Below are 27,585 nucleotides of genomic sequence, written 5' to 3'. Positions count from 1 at the left end.
TTTGATGGATGAGTAAAAGACTTGAGAGTGAATCTAACAGATTCATGAACCAAAACGGAATAAATAGCCACCAGACTGTTGTGTTTACTCACCTGTGACATTAGTCCATGCACCTGCTCAACAGTTATCTTGGCACTATTCCGAGTTATCTTAGCGAGCGGAGGCTCCTCCTGGAAGAAAACACACATAGTTAGGCTTTAAAATCTCCCAAAACAGATTATTTTATTATGTAAACAAAACTTCGAAAAAACGACAACAGAACTCTATAGAGCCAAGCACATACTATTGGCAACAACAAGTTGACGATTTTGACACATCAAACTTTTAGAAAGCTCTGTAGATTTTGACTAAACAAACACGCAATTGCAAAACCCTACAACTATAAAAGGTGAATCAAAATGTTGGTGCAGGTAGTAAGAGTGATTATCAGCTTATATTTAAGTAACACACAGCCTAAGTATAAAGCGCGGAATGAAAGTTCATGGTTCTGTATCTCAGACACTATCGAGAAACATTGAGAACATAAACCTCTTTTTTCCTGTGAAGACTGAGCCAGCAGACCAGACTACTCTCGGCTTGCTCAAGCTTCTCAGCTTCATTGGTAAAGGATTACAATGATTAGTATACTAAACTACAACCTTTTGATGAAATTATTTGCAGAGGTAAATAACAAAATTGCATCAAGCTAAAGACGAGTGTAACTGACTTTATGGGCTCAAAGAAGTATGCAAGGCGGCATCAAGAATTACCAGTGGTTGTCTTAGAATGCTGAGTCTGTTAGATGCCACCAAATCTAAAAGGCGTAGCTGGTCGTGTCAGCTTTGTTTGACCAAGAGTGTGTTTTTTTATTTTTTACTCAAAAGCCAGGAAGTCGCATAAAACGCTTAAAGAGAGCAAAAGGTGTTTTACATCTAAGTTCTTACGGTTACACAATGCTGATAATCACTTTAACTAATCTTCCTCTCTAATGATTTTTTGCCTCTCTCCAAGAAAAATGTAACAAAATACTATACCCTTGAACAAAGGGTGGTACTTTAACTGCCTCTACATACATAGCCACTGAAAATTAATACAAAGAAGATAGATTCTCCTGACATATCCCCAGTTTATCTTAATGCCCGACATGCGTCTTGTCTGCACCTCTCTTCTTCAGCGCCTGCAAAAACAAGAACCACATGAGGAAAGAAAAAAAGGAAAACAATTGCATGCAGCATTGATATATATATATTACCTCTACAGTAGCCTTAATTGCCACTTGCTGCCTATTGTGTTTTTCAAGTTTGCATCCTCCGCACCAGCTTGAGAAATCTTTTTGGTAACTCTTCGCCTCTCGAAAAGTTGAGCTATACATGAGAGAGAAAGACAAAGGGAAGATAATGAAAAATTCCCATGAACAAGTTAGATGGGTTCATGAAACATCTGATGTAGCAGCATTTTGTAAAAAACTTTGGGAAAATCATTGTGAAAGGCTTTACCTTCTACACCACATAACCAAGTTCACTAGGCGTCCAGCAGTTATAGCTCTAGCACCATGGCGGTGATGTCCATGATGGAGAACGGCTTGACCAGGTACCTGTGAGTAGTCATAATTTTCCTACATAAAAAAAAAAAAAATTAACTAAGAATCAATCTCACTAGTGATGATGATAGCTACTAAATGGCACAACAACAACTGCTTGATTGATGGGTTGGGTTGGTTTGGTTTTCACTAGTACCTTGATTTCAGAATTCACATGGTCATCACACCTCACACCTCGAAAGTAGAGCTCCCCACCAGAAAACTGGTTGCCCAAGCACACATTCAAAGTAACCTCTGAATCATCCACATGGAACCCTAAAAAATCAAGCAAAATCAAAAAGTTTTAGATATTCTCACCACTCCAAAATCAAACCAGACGCCTCCCCTCCCAGTAGTACTTACCAAGATCAGTATCCCTATACTTTCCATACTCAATAGCATAGCCATGGTGAGAATCCAAACCGGTTCCACAGGCTTCCGGGAACAAAACTGACATAAGAAACAAAACCAAACCCATGAAGCACATACATACATACATCAAATAAAACTTTTTGCAAACAAATCTCCAAAAATAATCAGCAACCTTGAGATATAGGACTTATGAAGTCCCCAAGCAACTTCTGGAGCATGCCGTCAAGGCCAAAATCATCGAGAACAACACCGAATTTGTTTATTGTGGTTGGTCTCATCATTGAGGATTTTGAATAATGGAACCATTTCTCCATATTTTCAACCTGTGGTGGCAATGTGTATTAGTTTCAGAATCAGACAGAGAAGACAACACAACACAACACACTTAAAGGAACTCAAATTTTCATAAACCTCTGCTATTAACATTTGGCAGAACTGTGGCTTAAACATATCAAAAGTGTAGATCCCAGGAGCTGCACGAACAATTATGCTTTTGAAATTCTCCTCCGATGTGTTGCTAACAGCGTCAAGAAACGAAGGGACGAAGAAGCTGACAGGGTCTAGAGTATAGAGCTCTTCATGTAGACGCTGAACATTAAAAAAAAAAAAGGATTCAATTAGACAATGACTGACACACATTCAAGACAAGACTCCATTTACCTTGTAAGAAGACAAGATGTTCAGTTTGTACTCTCTATGCTTCTGAACCTGTTTTTCCCAAAATTAACGAAATGGGTTTTACAAATTCAAACTCAATTTCAATAAACAAGAAACAGAGCGACAAAAAGGTCGAAACTTTTTTGGTTTGGTAATAAGTAAAGGTCGAAACTTTATACCCGTATTCGTTCGCTTTCAGGCGAGTAACGGAGGAGAAGGTCACTCATGGCACGAGCCTTTTCGATGCGAGTGGAGCTGAGAAGATTCTCGGGCAAGAACCGCTCGAGGGACCTGAACAGAGAAGGGTTGAAGTCGAGCTGCAGATCCTCATAGTGGTCCGGCTCGTGCTCTGCGTTGGGGGTTCTCCGGAGTTTCAAAGTCGCGTTGAGGGTTTCTTGGGAGGCTCGCGGTTGCTGCTGATCGGATTGGTTGGATGAAGAGCCGAGAGCCATGGATCTAAGGCGGTTTAAATTGGAATTCATGTCAGAGGAGGTCATTTCTAGGGTTTTACGTTTTTTTTTTTTGAAAGAGGAGAATGATGGTTTGTTTGGGGGGTTAGGGTTTCACCAATTGCATTAGAAAAAATAATTTTTATGTGAACATATATAATGGTAAAAACTCAAATGAGAATTTTGTAGAGGATAAGTAGGTTTAGAAAGTAATCTATGAAAAATGGAAGTATTGGAAGGAATAAGATTTAGGTGACGCGACGGATAGAAATGGAGCGTCTAAGGATAAAAACGGAATAAACGATTAGATTCGAGTAACAAAAACATGTAGATATAGTATATGTATAGATTTTTGTTATTATTAACTACAGTGCGATGCGGTGCGTTTTATAAACATTTGAAGCCTATGTATATATAAAAAAGATTCAACAATTATAATAAGAAGAAAAAAGATTTCAATGACACGTGGATAATGATGAATTTGAGAAACAAAAATGATGTTTCTAATTTCTTTTCAAAAAACATCACACAATGCATAAGCAAAATTAGTTTGTTTGATCTATGAGTTTTTTATGTGTAGAAACTCATGATTTAAAATGTCTTTTTTTTTTGTTTAGACTTAGCTTCATTTGTTTGGGTTTTACATTTTTACTTCATTTGTTTGGGTTTCACCAATTGTATTAGAAAAAAAAATTATGTTAAGGTAAAGAACATGTATAATGGTAAAAAACTCCAATGAGAATTTTGTAGAGGATAAATAGGTTTAGAAAGTAATCTATGAAAAATGGGATTATTGGAAGGAATAAGATTTTGGTGACACGACGGATAAAAATGGAGCGTCTAAAGAGAAAAACGGAATAAAAGATTACATTCGAGTAACAAAAACATATTAAATACATTATATGTATAGATTTTTGTCATTATTAACTACAGTACGATGCGATACCATTCGAAGTTTATGTATATAAAAAAAAGTGGTGAATTTGAGAAAGGAAAATGATTTTTCTGGTTACTTTTCAAAAAATATCATACAATACATAAGCAAAATTAGTTTTTGTTTGATCTATGAGACTGAGTTTTTTGATGTGTAGAAAATGTCCTCTCTTTTTTTTGGTTTAGGCTTATCTTCATTTGTTTGGGTTTTACTTCTTTCTTTCCGGTTAGAAAACTATGTTTTAGTTGTGGATAGAGCATTTGATCAAAAAAAGGTTGTGGATAGAGCTTTTGCTTGGAGTTAATTCTCTCTTAGTTGTTGGTTTCGTAGTCTTTTGAACTGTATGTCTATGTTGTCATGAAGCTATTAGTTAGCCATGGATTTGGTTTGTCCAATGGTCGTAGAGTTCTTCATAGATTGATCTTTATGGGAATAACTTGAATTCATCAACTATTCATGGGACATTGAGACTCATCTTTTAATGAAGGATGCTATACTTGTATTTAGAGTTATCGCCATGCATGACTGAAGCTCACTTTCTTTGTTCAAGTTATGCAGAAAAGTATTCTGGTGGTCTCTAGAAAGATTCAAATCAAAGCGCTTTGGCAGTCGGCATGATCATGGATCTTTACCAACACGATTCTCTTGTGTAGATCATTATTGATTTTTGATTCTCCTTGTGGTTAATTATGTCTCGTTCTTCAATGTAGTCGTGGCTATAAAATTTCATAGACGAAAAAACAAAAGGAAATCTTAGCAACTGTCATACATGATTTGTTGATTGATTGGCCCAACAAACTATGTAAATGTAAGAAATTGATGCAACTGTAAAAATCCGAATCTAAGTCACCATGTATTTAAAGGAGAAATCATATATAGACTGATAAGCATAGACTTAAAATTCCAAAAATAATAGTAAACATATATAATGTTGTTAGTGGAAACAATTTATGTTTGCATACTCATTTATCTCTTCCAATTCTTTTGTCCTTTGCTCCAAATAGATAAAAATAGCATTTGTACAAAATGATAGAAGAAACTTGACAGAGAGCTCTATTCTTTTGTCCTTTGCTACAAATATCTCTAATGTATTGAATTTTAATCAAATTCTGAAATGGAGTAATAAACAAAACATAAATATATTATTTCATCTATAAAGTAAACTTATTTTTCATTCCATTACAAAATAGAAATAGAACATGGTCAGAATATATTTTTTATGTCAAACCTGATACAAAGGAATCTTATTCCATTTATAAAGTTATTTCATAACGAGACAACACTCATTCTAATCTTTGAGCTAAAACATGCTTCAAAGTCTAGAGAGAAGCAGAGCTTGTTCACTTTAGCTTTCTTCCCAAAAATGTACCACAATGAAGTTACATGTGTTCTACACTCCCTCTCTTTCCCAAAATTTGTTTTCAAAAAAAAAAAAACAATTACAAAGGAATCGTATTTCACTGAGTGTGGACTTCCTAGTAGCAAACACCACTTAGGTGTCTATCTTTATTCCTAATCTTCTTGCCTCTGCTGTGTATATAATAGTTCCATACTTGCATGTAAGAATGAGTTCCATGTAAAGTAACGAGCTTCAACAACATTGGATCGATTCCTCAGAGCTGTGTTTTCCCCTGAAGATGTAGCTGGCATTACAGTCAAGTATCACAGATACTGCACAAGTCTTGTGAGAGCTTAAGAGAATAAGCTTGTACATACCAATCAAAGCTGAGCCAATGTGCATAAGCCCATATGCACTCAGGAAAGAAACCGGCCAGCTCCAAGACAATTTTGTATCATTCAAAGTCACGACCTTTGCTTTCCTCTTCAACTGCGTAACAACTTGTCAAGAAACTCAGCCTCACGTGATGCATGCTCTGTGTCCAAATGCTTGAACAAGGCCCAACGCGTGCAAGCATCTAGCATTCTCTTTATACAGTTTGCTTGACAACCTCTTCCCATTTCCCAAGGTCCGAGTTCTTGTTTATAAGCATAGTGTAGCTGTAGCTGTTCGGTGGAATACTGAAAGGCTCGCTGTAGCCTTCCCACTTTCGCATGACCATGAATCAACACGAAGTAAGTAAATAACCACCAATCTGCATGCAGTTCACCATCAATCCTTGTAGTGTATGCGTATCTATAAGGTTTATCATCCATTAGAGTATTGTTCTCTTAACCGATCCGGTTTAATTGTCACCCAATTTTCTTATCCGGCTTGGATCTTGTCTGAAACCTTTAAACCACTGATAAATTTAAAAACCGTTAAATCACCCGTTCCCTTGGGCATTTGTGACTTTATCAGCTGACGTGTAATCACGGGGCTCCACCAGTAGGTCCAGTACTAGTTAAAGACTTAAAAAGTTAATTTTTTATATGGTTTGGATTAAATAAGTGAAAGTGATGTGATGATTGTAACATATCAGTGTGTTGTGATGGTCTTGTGAGGCTATTCATTGTGAATGATCTGGCATAGCAGCTTCGCTCTGATATGACTAAGCAGAAGGAACTTGGACGAGGTATGGCAATAATAACAGAGTGGCATATTGCAAGAGGATCTTTTGATCTCTAAGAAAGTACTGCATGCTTTGCGTCTCCTGTAAAATCTAACGATGATACTGAGACTGAACAAAGCGACAATTACATGTGTAGTTTCGAACTTGAGCCATTTTCGTTGTCTCAATTTCGATCCAAATGAAAAGACTTTATAAATCAAATCCATAAAACATGAAAAATGCAACCAATAGCGATTCCAAATAAGAAACACAAAAAAAAAAAAAAACAGATCACAATGTACAGTTTAAATAAAACCAAGAATCCGGAATAAGAAATTAAAAAACTGCACATATGTTATTATGACTTATTCACAAAAGTTAAAAAGGTAAAAAAAAAAAAAGTAATCAATTAACAAAAGACGATCATGCCACTGCGGAGGTGCCAGCATCGGAACCTTCCTTCGCCGCCTTAGAACAACCGAAATTAGTCACCGCGTCAGGCCCGATCAGCTGAACCGCCGCCTTATCGTACGCCAAAGCAGCTTCCTCCGCCGTCTCGAACGTCCCAAGCCACACGCGAACGGGCCGTCCGTCGCGAGATTTGCCGCACCTGATCTCCGCCGCCCATTTCCCCCACGGCCTCTGCCTCACCCCTCGGAACTTCTTATTCTTCTTCTCAACCCTCGCCGGAATCCTGATCTTGAACCGCGTCTTCCCGCCGCGATCGCGATTGTTGTTAACGGAGGAATCGGTCGGGTCGATGACGATCTCGTTGACGCACCTCTTCCCTCGGCGTCGCGGCGGCGGCGGCGACTCGGTGTTTGGTTGTTCGTCGTCTTCGCTGCTGGAGGAATCGGTGGCTTCCGCGTCGGTGAACGATATCCTCACGATTCTCTTCATCGTCACGCCGTCAAAATTGGGATTTAACGGTGTTAATTAGCGTTTGCGTCCGATCACTATTAAAAATGAAGGATGTGTTTTTTTTTAAAAAAAATTTCATCGGAATTTTATTGGCCTTTGGCTTGTGCGATACTTCATCCCATTTTTAAGTCGGTTTTGAAACGTAGCGACAAAAAATAAATTGCAGGGTGAAATATTTGTACTTACTGGTCAAGAAAAGCGTTGGGGGGTGCAAATGTTTTTTTTTTTTTAATTCGGCATATTCATAGGGATCATAACAATCTAATTAAATATACTTTCTCGAAAAAAAAACAATCTAATTAATATTGGATGTTAATAGATGGTGAAAATGAAATACCATCAAAAACGATATGTGGCCCGATATAAAAAGTAGACCCACTCTGTAGAGAAAACAGAAGTGGTCATGTTAACATAACAGCCCAAACACTAATTTCCTTTTTAGTTTCCAGTTAGAGAGTTCTAAGGGCCATATAGAGATTGTAAGTTTAGCTCGAGCAAATTAAATCAAGGTTCAAAATCCACTATTGGATCAAAGCCCATAGCTTTTTGAAGATGTTGTGGACTTCAGGTTCATAATCTTTTTCCATCATTTATGTTTTTCGGATTCAAATTTCCTTAATGGATAACTTTTAACCTCTTTAGTTATGAGTGATATCTACTGTTCTACCAGATTTTTCTCTTGTCGAAGTGCAATTATCTCTATATTTTGTTAGAAGACAAACTCGTATAGTACTAAATTAAATATTGAAAAAGATTGCAGTTGGAAAACTAAACTCTAAATCTGATTTTTTTTTTTTTGTGGATAGCTTGTTAGTTATTAATATTATCATTTCTATTTTTACCCGTATATCACATATCTGCTCGTTATTTTAAGATACGGGCAAATGATAGTAGTTTTTTGGTAAAATGTTAAATTCAAATGATAGTACTTACGTAAGAAATAACTGCATACGAGAAAATGCAAAAGGTAAAGTTATCGGTAATTGATAAAAGAAAACGTAGGGAGATAGAGAGTTTTCTGCAATCTCTGATCACTCTTTGTGATCCACAAGGAATTTCCTCCTAAGTAATAGCCTAATAGGTATAACGAAACCGATTAATTAGTACTTAGTAGTACTGCAAAATAACGACAACGTAGCACATGAGATGAGGGAGTGTGCCGAGAGACTACTAGATGCACTAGACAGAAAAGAAAGAAGCAGACATTTGGAATTCATTGAAAGATAAACCCAAATATTATCCTCTCTCGCCGATGGCGAACCCCTGGTTCCCTGCCAACAGTGCTTCCGCCTTGTCTCCTCCGCTTCTCACCCCTGGTGATCGTCGCTTCCTCGCGCCCCCCCCCCCCCGACCCTCCTGACCCTGACCCTGATAACCCTCTCTCTCTTGCTCGTTTCCCCCCCCTTAACTCCCCCAGCTCTCTTACTTCTAAATCCTCAAAAACTTCTCGTACTCTGTTGCAATCTTGTTCAGTTACAGCATCAAAGAGTTCGAGCGTACCACCAACTGAATCCTTCAACGGAAAAACCTCAACTTCAGCAATTTCAGATCCTGTTCTTCCTAGATCTGGGAACACTGTTCCAAACTTTGATAATTTCAAAATTCTTCCCCCAAAAACTTCATCTCCAATCCATACTAACAGAGCTTCAAACCCCCTCCCTAAGCTTCCCCCTCCTTCTGAAGCCCCACAAAATGCCAATCATAACCCTAAAACTGTCCCTAACCCTAACCCTGTTCCTGTCTTTCAGGTTCCTCCCTTCACTCATGTTCCCCTACAAACTAAGCCGACAAACACTGAAAGCTCGTCTCAGCCCATTCCTCCAATAGCAGAAAGGATCCGAAAATCTGTGGATAAAACACTCCGTAGGCTTGCACCGGTAACTGTCTCGGACTCAGGCCGTCCTCGTGTCCTCATACCGGAGAGTGTGTTTCAGAAGGGTGCGGAGCTGCATAAAGACTTTATCATCTGCTACTTCAACGGTCGTCCTCCGCCATTCAACCATACTCAAAATGTCCTAAACCACTTATGGGGGAAGGGTACTCGTGTAGAGATACATACTAATCCCCACACACGTTCTATGCTAGTAAGAATCCCGTCTGACTATCTAAGACAAAAGATCCTAGAAAAACGTGTATGGTATATTGGAGACTCGATGTTTCAGGCTGTTCAATGGACATCATCGGCTTCCACTGCCTCTCCTCCACTGGAATCCATTCAGATTTGGGCCCACCTCAAAGGCATTCCTTTAGACCTTCGTCACGAGGAAGGTCTAAGCCTGATTGCCGGTCTAGTGGGAGATCCTAAAGAAACGGACGACTTCACACTTAACCTAGTCAGCTTGACTATGTCCCATGTCAAAGTGGCGGTTGATTTGACTAAGCCTTTGCCATCCGTGGTGGAATATACTAGGCAATCAGGAGAAGTGGTGGAGGTGTTAGTCACATACCCATGGGTGCCACCTACATGCTCCCATTGCAATGAACTTGGTCACATCATGAAGAATTGTCTCCAACAGCCTCCTCCAAAGCAGAACCCTCCTCGCCGTCAGGGTAAAGAAGTTGAAACAAATGATACGGCCCCTAAGTCGCAGAGAACTTCAAAATCTGATAGGCTTAATCCTGCCTCTGGACCAAAGAAGGTGGCTGAAAGTTCCTCCTCTGTTCCTCCTGAGAAGTCTTCTGCAGCTTCTTATACTCCACATAAGTCTCCTGCAGCCTCTCCTACTCCACAGAAACCCCCTTCTCCCCTCCATGAGCCCCCTGTCTCTACCCCTACGTGTTTGCCTCCTGCTGTTACCCCCTTGCCCTTAATTGTTCAACCACCAAAAAAGTCCCACCCTCCCCCACCAAATGATCCACCTTCAGCTACTGTCCAGCCTCTTTCCCTTTTTGTTTCCCCCACCTCTCCTCCTGAACAACCAAAGAAAAGACCTCGCCCTTGCAGCTCTCAGCCCTTCCCTTCCTTTACTGACCAATTAAATTTTTTCTCCCTCCCCAAATCTCCTATTAGGCCACCAACCCCCTTGCCTTCTATCTCTTTTCAAACCTCTTTTGGCCCCAACCCTTTTGATGTGTTGTCTACTCATGGTCCTCTTCCTCCAGAAGAGGTCATTGATTAGCATCTATGAATACTAAAATATTTTTTTGGAATGTCCGCGGATTGAATGACCCGGACAAGCATATCCCTTTTTGTCAATGGCTTGCAAGTCATCAGCCATCTTTTGGAATCATTTTGGAATCCCACATCAAGGATCACAACTTAAGTCACCTCATGAGCAAACTTTGTAGAGGCTGGAACTACACTTCCAACCACTCTATGGATGATGATGGTCGTATCATTATCCTCTGGAAAGACTCAGTTGCAGTTCGTGTTCTGCAACAATCAAGGCAAGCAGTTACATGTGAAGTTAAGCTGTTAGGATCACCTCCTTTTATCTACACAGCGATCTATGCCTCAAATGAAAGTGCGGAGAGAACGGACCTGTGGGTTGAACTCCTCAACACTTGCCAAACGTTTTCGCTGGATACTGTCCCATGGATGATGGGGGGTGATTTTAACCAAATAGTTCATCCCTCGGAGCACTCAAATGATGATGTAAACTCCATGACCAGTCGAATGGTTGAGCTTAAGGATTGTATGACTCAAATGGGTCTATATGATCTCCGATATCAAGGTCCTGTCTTCACTTGGACGAACAAGCAGCCTGAGTCTCCCGTAGCTAAAAAGCTTGATCGCCTTCTCATCAACAGCCAACTCCTTAACCTCTTTCCAAACTGCTCATCTTTTTTCCTACCCGCCCTCACGTCCGACCACTGTCCCTGTCTCCTTGATCTGGCCTATAAAACCCCTTCCCATGGTACCCGTCCATTTAAATTCTTCAACTATCTAACCAAACACCCAGACTTTCTTCAGGTGGTAAATGAAGCCTGGACACAAGCCGGAAGCATTGCTTGGAACCTTACAGCGTTTTGCTGGAAACAGAAACAGATAAAGAGAGAGTTAAAAACACTAAACAGAGAGAATTTTTCACAAATACAAAAGAGAGTGAGTGAGGCTAACCAGTTGTTGCAAGATGTGCAGGTACAGGTGATGCAATCCCCGACGCAGCAGTTGTTTGAACTTGAGAAACAAGCCTTGGAAAGATGGAACTTCCTGCGTATGATAGAGGAGAGCTATTTTAAGCAAAGATCTCGCATAAATTGGCTTAAAGAAGGTGATCAGAATACCACCTACTTCTATCGGATCGTTCAGACTCGCCTCAGCTATAACACCATCCGATCCTTCATCCTCCCATCAGGCGTCGTTCTCTCAGACCCTTTGGATATGAGCTCTCATGCTATTCATCACTTCACTAAGATCCTAGGTCCTACGCCTCTTTTGCCTCTGACAATTTTCTCAACTAGAGAATGGTTCCAGGAGCTTTCTCCCTTCCGTTGCTCTCTGCCCCAAGGCCAGCTTATGATCTCTATCCCCTCTAACGATGAGATCACCTCTGTTCTCCACAGGCTCAATCCTAACAAGGCCCCGGGACCTGACGGTTTGACCTCAGGATTCTATAAGGCAGCATGGAGTGTTATTGGCCCAGAAGTTGTCTCATCCATTCGCCACTTCTTCAACTCTTCCTTCATGCCATTGGCTACAAACTCAACTATCCTCTCACTGGTTCCAAAACATACAGGCGCCTCCATGATCACAGATTACCGGCCGATCTCGTGCCTTAACACCCTATACAAGGTGGTCTCCCGGTTGCTTGTGAAGAGACTAAAACCAATTCTCACTCCTCTCATCGTACCTAACCAAACGGCATTTGTAAGAGGAAGGCTGTTAGTGGAGAATACTTCATTGGCAGGAGAACTGATTAATGGTTACCACAAAACTAATGGCCAGAAACGCATCACTATAAAGGTTGATATTGCGAAAGCATTTGATACCTTGTCATGGACCTTCCTCTTCTCTTGCCTTGAGGGTTTGAACTTGCCATCTGTCTTCATCTCTTGGCTGCGGGCTTGTGTGTGCACAACTAGCTTCACGGTCGGATACAATGGTGCGATCAACGGATACTTCAAAGGAACACGGGGCCTGCGCCAGGGGGACCCTTTGTCGCCCTACCTCTTTGTCATAGCACTCAATAACTTATCATTGATGTTGAAGAAAGCTGCGCAGGATAGGAAGTTTGGTTACCATCTCAAATGCTCAACTACTAAAATGACCCACTTGTGTTTTGCAGATGACTTACTTATTTTTGTAGATGGGAATATTGAGTCTGTCCAAGCAGTGCTCCAGGTTCTTCGAGAATTTGAATTGCGATCGGGACTGGCGGTAAGTGTGCATAAAACGACCTTCTTTGCCTCGGGTCTCACCGCTGACGAAGCTAACACGATCCAGTTCTCCACGGGTATGCCTCTCGGTTCTCTCCCTGTTCGCTACTTAGGTGTCCCTCTCGTCACTAAGAAGCTGACTCTACTGAACTGCGAAGTCCTCCTCCAGCAGATAAAAAGTAAATTTTCTTCGTGGAGCTCCAAATCACTTTCATTCGCAGGAAGACTTTTGCTCATTAAAACAGTCATAGCAGGCATAAACACGTTCTGGTGCTCCACCTTCATCCTACCGAAGGCTTGTGTCAATCGTATCAACTCCTTGTGCGGTGTTTTCCTCTGGAAAGGCAATGTAGAAAGTCATCATACTGCAAGAGTTTCTTGGGCAGTGGTTACAAAACCAAAGGAAGAAGGAGGATTAGGGATTAAGGACTTATCTACATGGAACAAGGCTTGCTGTCTCAAACTCATATGGCTCCTCTTCTTCCAATCGGGGTCAATATGGGTAGCTTGGTTTGTTGCGGAAGTGCTGCAAGGTAACCTCAGCAACCTATGGACAACAATGCCAAATAGGAGGTTCTCTTGGCAAGTCAATAAACTACTGAAGCTGAGCCCTTTGCTTTATCAGTGGATCAAATTGCGAGTCTCCAATGGAATTAACTGTCGATTTTGGACTGATAACTGGTCTTCTCTTGGCAGTATGAGGCAGTATCTCCAACTAGGAAACACTTCACTAGGGATTTCAGAGCTGGCAACTCTGGCTACCCTCTACACTAATGGTGGTTGGCAGATACCCCCTGCTCGCTCTGAGACACAAGTTCAGGTTCACGCCATTCTCACTACTCTGCACCTAAACGAAGAAGATGATTATTATGTCTGGGAGATTGAAGGAAAGACTACAACAAAATACTCAATTGGGCAAGTGTATGATCACCTGAGGATTCATGAAGCTTCAGTTCCTTGGCACCAAACGGTCTGGAACAAGGGAGGGATCCCGAGGCATAGCTTTCTCTCTTGGCTACTAGTGCTGAACAGGTGCCCGACTAGGGACAGAATCATAGGTTGGGGCCTTCCTACCTCACCCCTCTGTCTGCTCTGTAATCTGCAATGTGAAAGTCGAAACCACCTTTTCTTTGAATGTCCTTACACCTGGAGTATCTGGAGTGTCCTTTTCCGGCGGTGTGGATTTCAACCGGAAAGAGACTGGACTAGAGTACTGGAGCAGCTTCAACGTCAAAACCGAAGATCTCCGATTGGTATCCTCTCCCTACTTTGCTGGCAATCTTGTCTCTACTGGTCTTGGTCTGAAAGAAATACAAGATTGCACCTGAACGTTTTCCGTTCACCTGATTCGCTTATCAAACGTATTGATAGGCAAATTAGGGACAGGATTCTCTCTCTCCGAAGTGCTAACCCCTCATCTTCCTCGGTCATGATGCAGCAATGGCTGTCCTGATTCTGTTGTTGTTTTCTGATCGCTAGCTCCACCACCCCTTTTGCCTCACCGTCACGTCTTTTTTCTCTTCACCGTCACGACTACGGAGTGCGTCTCCTCCTCTTCCCGTTAATTCCTATGCTTCCTAGTGGGCCTTAGTTTGATATTAACTTATGATTCTTGATTGGGTTGTGTTTGTTGTCTGGGCTGGGCTCTTGCAAGAAAAAACTGAAGCTTTTCAGCTTGTAAACTTTTATTTTCTCCTTTACGTTTTTAATATGAAAAATCAGTTGCAAAAAAAAAGAAGCAGACATTTTTAGACATTGGCTCTTTCCTTTTACTCACAAGTACACTAGTCAGTATGGCTAGTCACTCACACTCAACATATATCATGTATGGCTATGATAATCAAGAAAAATGAAAAAAAAACAAATCGGAAAGACTAAAATAATTAACATAGACTTAAGTTGTACCAACTGGCTTAATGAAAATTTTCTTTGTCATTGATTTTATTAAATGATTGCCTGGTTAAATATAAATATGATTAGGTAAATTTTGTAACTAATAGAAACCTATATAATCACTAAACTAGTTTATTAGTAAGAACTTAGACGACCAAAAACTATTTATTAAAAATATTTTTCATTTTCATAGTAAAAAGTACACTTGAAAAACAAGTCTTTTATATAAGGTTCTATCTTATATTTTTCTTAGTTATTATTTAGGGTGAATTTAAGTGTTTTGTGCCAAAACGTATGTTGAAAATACATAAAACAGATATATATATTGAAACAGAAAAAGAAATGCTAGAAAAATTACTTGTTCAATAAGACAAACTTTATTCAAGAAAAGAAACGGATGATATTAACTTGTTCAATAAGACAAACTTTATTCAAGAAACGGATGATCGGTTCATATTTAATACCAACCCATATAATTAATACAATTCCCCTTCCATCTGTTTTGTTTACTGACTATTTCTGATTCTCAAAGGCATTTTCGATAGTAGCAAGAAATAATACATGACAGTTTTTAAAAAAAATATATAGGACTGTATACTCCTCCCTCCTTTACGGAAAACTAGATGTTTTGAATTTTTTTCGTGTTACAGAAAGATGAATTTTGTACATTAATGTTTTTCAATAGATAAATCAACTACTTATAATTTATTTTCACAGTGACTTATTTAAATACAAGTTTTGGGTAAAATAGTGCACGGAGTTCATTACTTTGTGCGAGGCATGTTGGCCTTAAGATTGTGTAAAAGATAATCAATAACAAAATACGCTAATCTAACCTCCAGATCAACCAAACTAGTTACTTTGCCAATGGGCAATGGCTGGTCTAGTCTGTGATCGTTGATGATTTGTTGCAAGACTTTTCTCTAGAAGGAAAAAATGTGCGTTGAGTATGTTCCTTCCACTTCGGCATCTAATTCAATACATATAGATTCGCATGTTATTCGCAAACCAACGATTATTCACGCAACGATATTCAAAACTAACACAGTGCTGAACCAATTTTCTGTCATATGTTTTCTCTATCATTATGTGTTTCTATTTCAACCGAAATATATGGATCGTCTTACGAAAATTGAATACAAAATTCAGATGGATCAGAATGCAAGTATATAACATATATAACCTTTTTCTCCTCACAGGATATTTATCGATAGGATTCAAGAAAAAAAATGTTTCCATTGGGTTTAAAGACGGTGTGTGTTGGTCCTTTCTTCACAGCAGAATAATGAATAGTGGTCTGAGAGTCTTAGGAATGGGCGTTCGGATACTTATTCGGATTCGGTTCGGGCTCCATTCGGACATTATAAATTTTGGTTTGGATTCGGCTAACTCATTTAGACTTTAAAAAAATATATAATTCATATATACTTTAAATTTCTCAAAATCTAAAAATTAAAATAATATAGTGTATATAAAATTGAATAAAACATGCTAAAATACCTAAACTTAACATTTAAATTGGCATGGCTTGAATATTTGGATAGAAAATTAATGGATATTTCAAGTATTTTTGGTATTTTGAATATCGTTTAGCTATTTTAGAAATTTAATTTTGGATAACTTCAAAAAATCTTATATATTTTGGATCTTTTTAATATATTAAATCTAAAAATAATTAATATATTTAATTATATAAATATATTTCGGATACATTCGGATATCCGAAATACTTAGGTTAGGATCAAATTCAGTTTCGATTCTCTAAATACCAAAATTTTGAATCCGTTTGGATATTTAACCAATTCTAATTTGGGTTGAATACTACTTTTTCGGAGGATTCGGTTTGGTTCTCTGGATTTGGACTTTGTTGCCCAGCCCTATCTGAGACTCTATGTAATTAATATTCTTTGTGTTTAAAAAATGTATATTTAAGAATTTTGCACATAAAAAAACATATTAAATTTTAATTAAAAATGCATTATTATCAATGATTATTTATTTTTAATAATTTTAACTAATAAAAATTCAATAAATGCAATTTTTACAGAATTATAATTTATCATTTTTGTTTAATATATCATATTGAAAAGAAAATTTCATAATATGTATATTTCTAAAACGGAGAAAATACATTACCATGCCGTAATGGTCAGAGACACAGCTGATCTTAAACATAGGCATTGGTATGTCTCCAATTTTTTGAAGAAAATTACACAAACATAAAACTTTCAAAATTATTTAAAATATTTATTGAAAGATTTATTAATTGGCTACATCCACCAAAATTTAGAGACTCCAAGAAATTAGTAACAATTTGAAGTGACTAATTGATTGGCAAAATGATGAGTTTCATAGATGGTTGATTTGTTTTCCCCCTAATATTTTTTGTAAGTTGACTTCAAAAATGTTTCCCTAGTCTTATTCAAATTACGTGACAATAAAAAAAAAAAAATCAATAAACTACAATCTCGCTATTTCATATTTCAGATTGATTTTTCTTCATTATATTCTTACTAACACAATACCATAATGGTCGTTAGAAACAAACATTAAACAAAACCTAGTAAACTACTTTTGAGGTGGCTGTATGTTATCGCTGTCTAAGCCGTCACGGTTCAAAACACATGTCAATAGAAAATGTTAAGTATAACCGACAATGAGGCTTACCAAGATCTTGGATAAAACAATGAGGAACAGACTATCTGACATTCGACAGTTAGGAGACAAGAAGTACGACGAGAGTCTTAGAGCATGATTAACTTCGGTCTTTTAGTCGGAATTCTTAACTCATGATTTGACATTTTTTTTATACTTTTCAACTATGAAACGGTTTTTATATCTTTTATTTAAGAGATAACTTTTAGTTTTTCTTAGTTAAAATCTAAGAAATAATTCTTAGCTTTACCCGAAGTTAAAAAATCCACTTAAAATACTGGAGTTAATTATGGTGTTAACGTCTTATCTTCTACCAGCACTGAGTATTAAAAAAGCAAGGAAACGAGAAAGCAAGAAAAGAGAAAATTGCGCTAGATGATTTTTCCAACCAATTTCTTTCATTCTTTAAAAGTTCTATAGATGTAGCCAGTGGCGGAGCTACATTGTGTGAGAGGGGGGCATTTGCCCCCAACAACCTTTTAAAATTCCATGTAAATCTCTCAATAAATTCAATATGCCCCCATTGTTTTGATCAAATATAATTCTAATCCATCAACTAATTTTACTCATGTCCCCAATAAAAAAAATATCTGCCTCCGTCTCTGGATGTAGCACTAGATGCAAAATAATTTTTTTGTCTTGAATATAATTAACGTTCATTCAAAAAAAAATAATGATAGTTCAAATTGTCTTCTTTAGGAACAACAACGAATACACAATGAGAAATTGTTCCAATAAAAAGAAAAAGAGAAATGATAGTATACAAAAACAACCTTCACGCTCCGTAAAAACGCAAAATCAGATATATATAGTCCGACGCTTTTTCTTTTGTTGGTTGTTTTGTCTTGTTGCCCTTGTTTTCCGCTTCTTGTCTCTATCATTGTCATCCTCTTCTAATCTCTAGGAAAATACTGGAAAGAAAAGAGCTTTTAATCCTCAAATCAAATATTGGCACTAACTCTACTAAACCTCGTGTTACATTCTCTTTTATTCAACGAAATTTGGAATTCTCTTGTTTTTCTGAAGCAAACCTCTCCATGACAGAGCTTTATAGCCCAAGTAGAATGTAGTAAACAAGTGTGATCGGTAGTGCAATAAGCATTCCAAATATTACCCTGTAATATCAACATTAGTAATAATACGCATGAAAGTTTCTTTTTATCCAAAGATAAAATACTAACCCTGTACTTAAGATTGCCGGATGAACATTGTATTCTTTTGCAAACACAAACGGCATGATTCCTTGAGGCAATGCAGCCTACAAAGCGGTACCACAAGATCTCGTTTAGTGATTTGTTATAATGAAATTATCAAAGTTGTTTTAGCTAGCCACATCAACTGTTATTTACTTGAACTATGGCCACACGTAATAGATCTCCGCGTAATCCAATAGCCATGGCAGCAACGGCCATTACTGCTGGTCCTGTCAAGAACCTCACAGCCATTGCAAAAGTTGCAGTAGAGTTTCCGCAAGCGATTAATTTAGGTTCCAATGCCATGAACAACCCTAGACCATTTGTGCAACCAATTAATTAATTTCCATTCAAGCACAATAAATGATGATAGGATATATCATGTAAATGCAATATTTATTACAATAAATGATGATAAGATACATCATGTAAATGCAATGTAAATCCAATAAATGATGATACCATACACGTAAATTTGAATGAAATGTAAACTCCAGTTAGTATTGTGGACCACGCAACAATCATGAACACGAGCTCAGCTGTCCTCACACAACGACCACTTATGTAATACGACGTCTCATCGTTGACCATACATTCTCGGATGGTCCTTCCCATAACGGGCCACCCCAAAAAATCTAAAAAATACTAAACCATTTTTGACTATTTACTAAAAAAATGCAACGATTTTTTTTTTTTTGTAACTGTGCATTGGCGTAATTAAAACACATAAACAGAGTGAGGAAGATGGGACTTACCCAAACTGAACATTGCCATACCAAGACCAGCATCAGAGAGGATTGAGATTGATTGCTGAATGATTCTAGGCATTGCCACATTCCACCTTTTCAAATTTCAAAAACCAATCATAACTCGGTTCTAGTCTATAATATATTAATAATGAAGTACTGATTGGTTCTTGATTAGTTACCGGAAAGCAACGAGAGCCCATATGAGACCAATGAGACTGGAATAAGTGTTAGGGTTCCTGGTGAGTTTCCTCCACACCATTTTTACTATCAACCTAGTCATCACACTCGCCGGCGGCATATGTTTTACTGGTACGGTTTCCACCGCTTCTCTAGGGTTTAGCTCCGCCATGGAGTTACACTGAAGCTTGTTTCGTCCGGTTGCCACTTCCTTCACTCTCTCCGACTCTTCTTCACCGCCAAAGTCTATATTCCTCGGACCAGTAGCTGTCACTATAAGCAACTTCGTTTAAGATTTTGTGTCAATATAGTTCTATAGAAAGTTATATAAAAAAAAAACCTTTTGTTTCTGCATTTTGAGGAGGTTCAGGGACTATCATTCGGATCTCTTTTGCTCCCTGATCGGATCCTCCGTTGGAGCCCCAAACAAACATATGGAGCTCCTTAGCATCATGACTACTACTAGACTTTCCTCTTGTATGGTGGTTTTTGCTAACCGTTTTGTTAGCAACTAAGGAGGAGAACTCCGCATTCAGGGCTAGGTATGACCCGGAAGTACCCGGGTCATACCCTAACCCAGGAGACGAAGCCATACCACAACTCACCTCGAAATTTGAAGGCCCAGGAGTTTGACCCCTAGACGACTGACCAAAGTTTGAGAGACGGCCACCGGAAAACCCCATCACTGAATAGGAGTCCGACTGATTAAAGTTGGAACCTCTTGGAGTCGTGTCAAGGCTGTAAATCTCAGCTCCGGTGATGTTAGACGGACGTGGAGTCATACTTGGACAACATAAAAATCTCCGGGAAGCGTTTGACTTCCTCACCGTGACGTGTAACTTCCCATCACCTCCTATCTCAGCGTCCGTTTCAAGTAGATCGTTCCCGTCCAACGAAACGACGTCGGAATGGACTTTGAAAGAGACGATAGAAGCAGCCGTCTCCGGGAACTGCTCCATGATCAAAATCTTCGCTCCTCTGTACTCGAATAAGAAGAGGAGAATTGTATACCAGACTATACACTGGAGAACGACGACCTGAACCATGAGCGAGCAGGAGTACTCGCCGTACATGGCGGTTAACAGGGGGATACCCATCACGAGCGTGTCGGGAAGCGTGGAGAGGGAGAAGATGGTGATGCTCCATTCGAGACTACCTGAGTGAGTGAAGTTAGCCCATAGGGTTAGAAGAGTGAGCATGATTAGTTTCTGGAGAGTGTCTGCGGCGATGAAACGGAGATTTATGGCGTAAGGGTTGTTGGTGGAGATGAAGTGGAAGGAGAGGAGAGGGACGGCGAATATGGCGACGAAGCGGTTGATTCCGGAGCATTGGTCCGGTGAGAAGATTTTCCACCACCGGACGGAGCCATAAGCGAGGATCATAGCGAAGTAGAGTGGGATTACCGCAGTGAGGACCGTGCAGAGGTCGTGCCATGTGATCATTATCGCCGGATAAACTATTTTGTAACCCTTTTTCGACTACTTGTTTATGAACTTTTCCCTAGTTTATGAAAGGATATTATAGAAAATATATCACATAAGTTCCATTTAATATATAGTTATGGATTGTGTTTGAGATAGCTACGTATGAGGAGTTATGAATTTGTTTTGAAATTCAGTTAGAATGGATTGTGTAAACTTGGTGTGAGTATTAAAAGCATGTTTGTGACAAATGATCACTTATTTGGTTAAGTTTTGTTTTGTTAAATATAAAGAATTTTATGTATAATATAAAAGTTTTTAGGTTTAATATAAGGTTTTGCTTTTGTAAACAAATACCCTGCCCTCCCCCCCTTCCCAAACCTTACATTTAATGTTTTGCCAAATTTTAGAGCATGTTTAATGAGGAGTTTTTAGAGTGGAATTCTTATATTTCGTTAAAAATCTCACTCTAAAAAACCCATTAAATATGCTCTTAAAATATGTGGACTTTTGGAGATGTTCTAAACCTCAATAAGATCAGCATGAAAAAGTTGTTTAATAGACTTAACTGAGATAATAACTAAATGATTTTGTTTTCTTTTCTATAACTAAATAAGTTGGATATTCAAAGGTTCAGTTTAGACTTGTTGAAAGTGTTTTAGAGTAATGGGTAATGCCTTGGTGGTGATTTAAACACGTGACTAAGGAGTTAATATATTAATATAAATTGCTAAAGCAAGGGCGTGCAGTATTCGCCAAACTTGTTTGATCTAAATTCTATTTGGTGGAAAAGATAGTAGCGTACATAGGATCCATATATAGACGTGTTCTATCATTTCATATATAGTTTCTGTGGTTGAAAATGAACTGAGGTCAAAAGCTCTGTATTCATCTTTTGTGAATGAAAAATTGACATTGAACCAAAAACAAATTCTACTTTTTATTGCACTATAAGAATCTTTTAAAACGCGAGGGGTTATTAGTCTTGATATCCTAGCACTTCCCAAGGGATTGGCTTAATCCTCAATGTCACCAGGCTCACTATCATCTAAGTCCACTCTTAGATAGCAAAGCTCATACTAAAACATACATCTTGAGATTCTTGACCAAAATCAATAATGGAGAAAGAGATAGGATGGTACATTAATTACAACTGTACTGTAAATAAAAAAATGAGACAAAAGGGAAAACTTTTCCACTTTTACATGAATAACAAAGAAAAAAATGAATTATGGAGGACTAACATATTTTTACTGTCTTTGTTTTTACCCTTTTAATTCCACTTTTACATGAATAACACATAAAACTATATTTTTGTTAAATCGTTTTTTTTTTTGCTATGATTGGTGAAAACAAAGAAGAATCCAAAGTAAAAATAACCTATCTGTAGCGTTTTAATTTTGATGTATGCATGAGAAGTACTTTTGTAGGTGGAACCACTCTCGGCGGCGTCTGAACCTCCTTGGCCACCAGATCTGTGTTTTGCCTCTCGTGTCTCGAGCTTTCCTCCGGCGAGTAACCTGGCCTCCGCGATGTTTCTTCATCCTGAGGTCTCGCCTTCTCCACAGTCGCCTTCTCGACCGTCGTCACCTCTTCCTCTGGCATCTCCATTTCCTCCGGCCGCTTCTTCTGAGCCTCCGACAGCAAACCTCGGACCCTCCACATCGCCTTCCTCGGCTTTATGGGTCTCAAAGTTAAAGTCTTCGGCTCACAATCTCAAAAAGATGGCCTCTCCTACTTTCACCGATGATGGAACTCCAGTTGTTAAGGCCCCAGATTCTGTTGTGTTAAAATCTTCGGTTAATTGGAATGGTTATCTTATCGCTCAGTTTCATGGAACAGCTCCTTCTCCAGCAAAAATTTTCGCTGACCTAAATCCTATTTGGGGGAAGCAAGGTAGGATTCGAGTCAGACACCACTCTAAAAATGTCTGCTTGATCTTCATCCCATGTGAAATCTCAAGAAAATGGGTCTTGGATGTCGGGTTCTGGCACTCCGGCAAATGCGCTTTCTCTGTTTTTGAATGGACTCCAAAAATCAACTTAGCTCCAGTAAGACTAGAGTATGCTCCAGTTTGGGTTCTTTTCAGAGGTATCCCCCAAGAACTTTGGTCACTAGAATCCTTCAGCACCTTCGCAACGGGAGTTGGTATTCCGGTTCAATCTGAATTCCCAAAGCTTCCCCCTTACTCAAATGGGGTAGTGAAACTCAGAGTGATAATTAAACTTTCTGGAAAGAGATCCCCATCAGTGAAGGTTGTTGACAAGCTGGGAAACTATGTCTTCATCTCTGCAGAATATCTCAAAGTTCCCCATAAGTGTCATGTTTGCTCAGAATATGGGCACTCAGAGCTTCGCTGCCCGGATCGTCATCTTCAAAATAAGGCTTTGGTCCCTGAAAACGCTGCTGACCCTGCCGCCTCTGTTCTCTCCCCGGCGGCTTCCACTGCAAATCCTCAATCACCTGTGGGACATTCTACTACTCCAGATTTGGTTCCTGCTGGATCACCAACCTTTAGGGGTTCCAACAGAGCTTCTCACTCCCCTTCTAAGATTGCAGGGTCTCTATTGCAAGAGGAAGGAAATTCTTTAAGACGATCTTTAAGTTTGCCAGACTCGAAAGCTGTTTCTTCTTCTCGTCCGTCTGGTGGCTCTTTAGAGTGGATTCCTGTGGTTCACCGAACCCCTTCTGCTCGCGCTAAGAACTCTTCAGTCTCTACATCCTCAGTCAAATCACTTACATCTGCTCAATTCTCCTCTGAAGAAGAGCTAATAAGTGCAGCTCAATCGATCCTTCGGAAGCGTATTGCTGCGGCTGAGGCTGAGCTGCCTCCGTTTGCTACAGCTAAGGATCGTAGGAGGATAAGGTATCAACAGCGTCAAGCGATGGTTAAGCTATGCAATAACTTGGATGCTTCTTCTTCTCACTCTCCAAAAAAATCAAGTCCGGTCTCTGATATTCCAAATGTGGTTCAACGGGAGTCTTCGCCCAATGGGAAGTCTTCCCCTCTTTTGGAAGCCTAAGTGCTTCATCACCACCTTTTTGTCCTTCTTATGAAGTGTTTTTGCTGGAATGTTAGAGGCCTAAATGGCAATACAAGGAAATCGGATGTTCAAAGATGGATGCATAATAATCGCCCAATGTTTGGCGCTTTTTTGGAAACTCATGTGAAGCAAGATATTTTACACTCTTTAATGACTTCTACTCTACCGGGATGGAACTTTGACTCCAACCACAGTCCTCAATCAGAGAATGGACGAATAATTGTGGTTTGGAACCCCTCTCTCTCTGTTGCTATCTACTTCCGCTCGCCGCAGATCTGTGTTTAAAATGGCGCTCGCCTTTTGCGCCATGGCGCGAGGCGCACTCAGGCGACGGCTCCATCGCCATGTACCTCCTAGGCGAGGGTGGGTTCCGTAAGGCGCTCGCCAAGTGCGCATTGGTCATAAGGCGGTGCCTTAAAAGGCAACGCAAAGGCGAGCCATGGAGACGATGACGTTAACCGATACTAAACCACGTAGAAACCCTAACTTAATAAATGGACCAACCTTAAACCAAACTTAAAACCAAACGTCTAAAAACTTATCAAAACCCTAGCTTGCTCTTGTAGAAAAGCAAAGTTAAAAACTTAACAAAACATGGATCTCACGGACTGTGTTTTGCATAAGGTTAGTACGTACTCTCTTCTCTAATCTCATGGGGCTTTCTTCTGATAAAAACTATTTAATAAAGGCAAAATCACGTGAATGAAATTTGTATATTACGCACGGATACATAACTAACGTAGTCTTCAAGTGGGTCTTCAAGGCGAGCGCTTTCTTGCGCCATGGCGCAAGGCGCAAGGCACACACCTTATCGCCTTGGATCGCCATGCGCCATTTAAAACACAGCCGCAGATCATGGTTTGTGGCATATTTGACCCAGCTACCCAGGAGTACCTGACTGTTTGTTTTGTATATGCTTTCAACGAGAGGAGTGACAGGCTTCCTCTATGGGACGCAATTAAACAGATCTCTCGATCATCGATTATCCAGGATTCTCCTATGCTCGTACTAGGTGATTTTAATCAAGTATTGGCGTCATCAGAAGCTTACTCCCTTCATCTTTCTGACCTATCGATCGGAGGTATGACAGATTTTCAAGAATGTTTGCAGCAGAGTGAGATCTTTGACCTAGCCTTCAGAGGATGTTTCTTCACTTGGTCAAACAAAAGCCCTACCAGCCCCAGGACTAGGAAGCTGGACAGAGCTCTTATTAATGAGGCATGGATTGAAAAGTTTCCTAATTCACTAGCAATTTTTGACGCCCCAGGATCTTCAGACCACTCACCTTGCATAGTGCAATTTGGAATTGATCCTCCTCGAAGGACAACCAGATTCACCTTCTTCACTTTTTTCACTTCCCACCCGAACTACAAAGAACTTCTGGAGGCTGCTTGGACTTCTACGGTCTTATCTTCAACACCTTTATTATCCTTTTATCAAAAGCTGAGAGCAGCAAAGATTTGTTGCAAAGGGATAAATAGAGAGGGTTTCAGCAATATTGAAAAGAGAACCAAAGAGGCTTTTGAGAAGCTGCAGGATATTCAATCTCAGGTTTTGACAGATCCCACGCCACAGCTGTTTCAGGTTCAGGCAACTGCCAGAGATTCTTGGCTCCTCCTGGCTGCAGCTGAACAGAACTTTTTCAAACTAAAGTCTAGGGTCAGATGGGAGACAAAAGGAGATCTGAACACGGCTTTTTTTCACAAGTCTGTTAAGGCAAATCTGGCTAGGAATGTCATTCACTTCCTCACTGATGAGAATAATAGAAGGGTGTTTGATGGACAGGAAATGAAGAACATGGTCATTCGATTCTATTCCTATCTTCAAGGGAGATCGAATGTGGCAGTTACTCCTTATGCAGTTGGATATATTCGGGAAATTCACCCTTATCGACACGACTCCTCTCGAACTGATGTTTTGGTGGCAATTCCAACGGATGAGGAGATCAGGGAAATCGTCTTCTCCTTGCCAAAATGCAAAGCTCCAGGACCAGACGGATTCACCTCAGAATTCTTCACCTCGTCTTGGGATCTGGTTGGGAGAGATTTGATTAGCGCAGTGCAGAGCTTTTTTCTTACGTCTTATATGCCAAGACAGACTAACGCAACAGTGATTTCTTTGATTCCTAAGATAGCTGGAGCGTCTGCTCTGACAGATTTCAGGCCAGTCTCATTATGCAATACTGTCTACAAAATTATCTCAAAGACCCTCTCTGCTAGGCTTAAGACTATCACTCAGGATACGGTTCAAAGGAACCAAGTGGGTTTTGTGAAGGGCAGAGTGCTTTGTGAAAATGTTTTACTTGCGTCTGAGCTGGTTGCTGATTTCCACAAGAGGGGAAGAATCACCAAAGGCTGTCTTCAGGTTGATATCTCCAAAGCCTTTGATAGCATTGAATGGGGATTTATTCTCAATATTCTTATTGCCTTCAACCTTCCTCCTGTTTTCATAAGTTGGATTCAGGCTTGCATAACAACACCTTATTACTCTGTTGCGCTGAATGGAGAACTCTCAGGTTTTTTCCCTGGAAAAAAGGGTTTGAGGCAAGGTGATTCAATATCTTCATCTCTATTTGTTATGGCTATGGATATTCTATCCAAGGAGTTGGACATTGCTGTTCGTGAAGGGAAGTTTGGAGCTCACCCGAGTTGCTTAGACCCCTTTGTTACTCATCTGAGCTTCGCTGATGATTTGCTTATTTTCTTCGATGGAACCTCTAACTCCCTTAGAGGTATACTAACGGTGCTTAGAGATTTTCAGAAGAGTACGGGCCTGGCTTTAAACCTCCGTAAAACATGTGTCTTCGTTAATGGAGATAATTCTGAAGCATCTGCTAGTTTGGCTTCTGAGTTTGGCATTACTATGGGTTCTCTCCCGGTAAAATACTTGGGTTTGCCGTTGATACCACACAAGGCTAGGCGAACAGACTATCAGCCTCTTCTGGATAAGATTCGATCTCGGGTTACCTCGTGGCAAGCAAGACATCTATCATTCGCTGGAAGGTTACAACTAATTCAGTCAGTACTCTACAACATCATAGGGTTCTGGGCATCAGCTTTTCCTCTATCCAAAGGCTGTGTGGAGGATCTTGAAAAGATGTTAAACGCTTTCCTTTGGTCTGGGGCGCCAGATTCGGCTAGGGGAGCCAAAGTAGCATGGTCTTCAGTTTGCACCTCGAAAGAGAGTGGAGGATTAGGTCTTCGCCGGATTTCAGGTCTAAATACGGCTTATGGAATTAAGCACGTGTGGAACATTTTTGCGGGATCGGGGTCCTTATGGGTTGCTTGGGTGAAACGTCATTATGTTCCGGATAATCTCTTTTGGACTGTTGATTTCACCTCTGTTGGGAGCTGGATATGGAGATGGCTGATGACGCTGCGGGACTTGACTCGTCCCCTCATCATGTGTCATGTGGTTTCTGGAAGGCAAGCCTCGTTTTGGCATGATATTTGGACTCCTGATGGGCCAATCCTTTCAAGAACCGGACCAACTGGCCCTATGGTTTCGGGTGTTCCCTTGGATGCTTCTGTCTCTTCCATTATAACGAATGGCGCGTGGAACATTTCAGCGAGGAGTAGACACCCAATTCTCCGTTACATTCGTTCAGTACTTCCGGCTCAAGTGCCTGATGTTGATTCCATAGATGAAGACTATTTTCTGTGGCGCAATTCTCCAGCTGACCAACCTACGGACTTCTCTGTTTCTAAGCTCTACAGCACACTAAATCCTGACCCACCTATTGCACAATGGCACA

The 27,585-nt window shown here is 39.8% G+C and overlaps 4 protein-coding genes across 5 annotated transcripts; 1 reads left to right on the top strand and 3 right to left on the bottom strand.

Annotated features, from left to right (window-relative positions):
* Positions 1 to 869: 869 nt before the first annotated feature.
* On the bottom strand, positions 870 to 3,431 carry LOC103835689 (uncharacterized PKHD-type hydroxylase At1g22950). Its single transcript, XM_009111878.3, has 9 exons — positions 2,767 to 3,431; positions 2,591 to 2,638; positions 2,342 to 2,518; positions 2,103 to 2,253; positions 1,922 to 2,008; positions 1,716 to 1,834; positions 1,476 to 1,594; positions 1,232 to 1,343; positions 870 to 1,156 (listed from the first exon to the last, which is right to left on the bottom strand). Exons 1-9 carry the CDS (start codon positions 3,082 to 3,084, stop codon positions 1,112 to 1,114), a joined length of 1,176 nt encoding a protein of 391 aa, XP_009110126.1. The 5' UTR covers positions 3,085 to 3,431; the 3' UTR covers positions 870 to 1,111.
* Positions 3,432 to 6,647: 3,216 nt separating this feature from the next.
* LOC103835688 (ethylene-responsive transcription factor ERF069) lies at positions 6,648 to 8,507 on the bottom strand. The gene has a single exon (XM_009111877.3). The coding sequence runs from the start codon at positions 7,357 to 7,359 to the stop codon at positions 6,883 to 6,885; it is 477 nt and encodes a 158-aa protein (XP_009110125.2). The 5' UTR covers positions 7,360 to 8,507; the 3' UTR covers positions 6,648 to 6,882.
* A 125-nt stretch (positions 8,508 to 8,632) lies between these two features.
* LOC117127534 (proline-rich protein 36-like) lies at positions 8,633 to 10,499 on the top strand. The gene is made up of 2 exons (XM_033278113.1): positions 8,633 to 8,696; positions 8,854 to 10,499. Exons 1-2 carry the CDS (start codon positions 8,633 to 8,635, stop codon positions 10,497 to 10,499), a joined length of 1,710 nt encoding a protein of 569 aa, XP_033134004.1.
* Positions 10,500 to 14,222: 3,723 nt separating this feature from the next.
* On the bottom strand, positions 14,223 to 20,862 carry LOC103835687 (auxin efflux carrier component 7). 2 transcript variants are annotated; one of them, XM_009111876.3, is made up of 7 exons: positions 19,707 to 20,862; positions 19,369 to 19,639; positions 19,196 to 19,281; positions 18,597 to 18,754; positions 18,429 to 18,505; positions 18,279 to 18,362; positions 14,223 to 18,158 (listed from the first exon to the last, which is right to left on the bottom strand). In XM_009111876.3, the coding sequence occupies exons 1-6, from the start codon at positions 20,806 to 20,808 to the stop codon at positions 18,296 to 18,298; spliced, it is 1,761 nt and encodes a 586-aa protein (XP_009110124.1). In that variant the 5' UTR covers positions 20,809 to 20,862; the 3' UTR covers positions 14,223 to 18,158; positions 18,279 to 18,295. The 2 variants fall into 2 exon arrangements, with proteins under 2 accessions (XP_009110124.1, XP_018509342.1); XM_018653826.2 differs by having other exon boundaries at positions 14,223 to 18,362.
* Between the last annotated feature and the right edge of the window lie 6,723 nt (positions 20,863 to 27,585).

Source organism: Brassica rapa, chromosome A08 (genome assembly GCF_000309985.2).
Source record: "Brassica rapa cultivar Chiifu-401-42 chromosome A08, CAAS_Brap_v3.01, whole genome shotgun sequence".
Lineage (NCBI taxonomy): Eukaryota > Viridiplantae > Streptophyta > Magnoliopsida > Brassicales > Brassicaceae > Brassica > Brassica rapa.
The sequence above is the reverse complement of the archived record's forward strand: the minus strand, read 5'-3'. Positions and strand labels throughout refer to the sequence as shown.

Bases quoted from the DNA above. Each gene is read 5' to 3' on its own strand.
- LOC103835689 (XM_009111878.3), bottom strand. From the start codon at position 3,084: ATGACCTCCTCTGACATGAATTCCAATTTAAACCGCCTTAGATCCATG. The intron at 2,519-2,590 runs GTAAATGGAGTC...TTTAATGTTCAG, and splicing joins ACATCTTGTCTTCTTACAAG to CGTCTACATGAAGAGCTCTA. The intron at 2,254-2,341 runs GTTTATGAAAAT...TTGCCACCACAG, and splicing joins GCCAAATGTTAATAGCAGAG to GTTGAAAATATGGAGAAATG.
- LOC103835688 (XM_009111877.3), bottom strand. From the start codon at position 7,359: ATGAAGAGAATCGTGAGGATATCGTTCACCGACGCGGAAGCCACCGAT.
- LOC117127534 (XM_033278113.1), top strand. From the start codon at position 8,633: ATGGCGAACCCCTGGTTCCCTGCCAACAGTGCTTCCGCCTTGTCTCCT. The intron at 8,697-8,853 runs GTGATCGTCGCT...AATCTTGTTCAG, and splicing joins TCCTCCGCTTCTCACCCCTG to TTACAGCATCAAAGAGTTCG.
- LOC103835687 (XM_018653826.2), bottom strand. From the start codon at position 20,808: ATGATCACATGGCACGACCTCTGCACGGTCCTCACTGCGGTAATCCCA. The intron at 19,640-19,706 runs GTTTTTTTTTTA...AGTTGCTTATAG, and splicing joins TCAAAATGCAGAAACAAAAG to TGACAGCTACTGGTCCGAGG. The intron at 18,363-18,428 runs GTTAGTATTTTA...TTGATATTACAG, and splicing joins CCGGCAATCTTAAGTACAGG to GGTAATATTTGGAATGCTTA.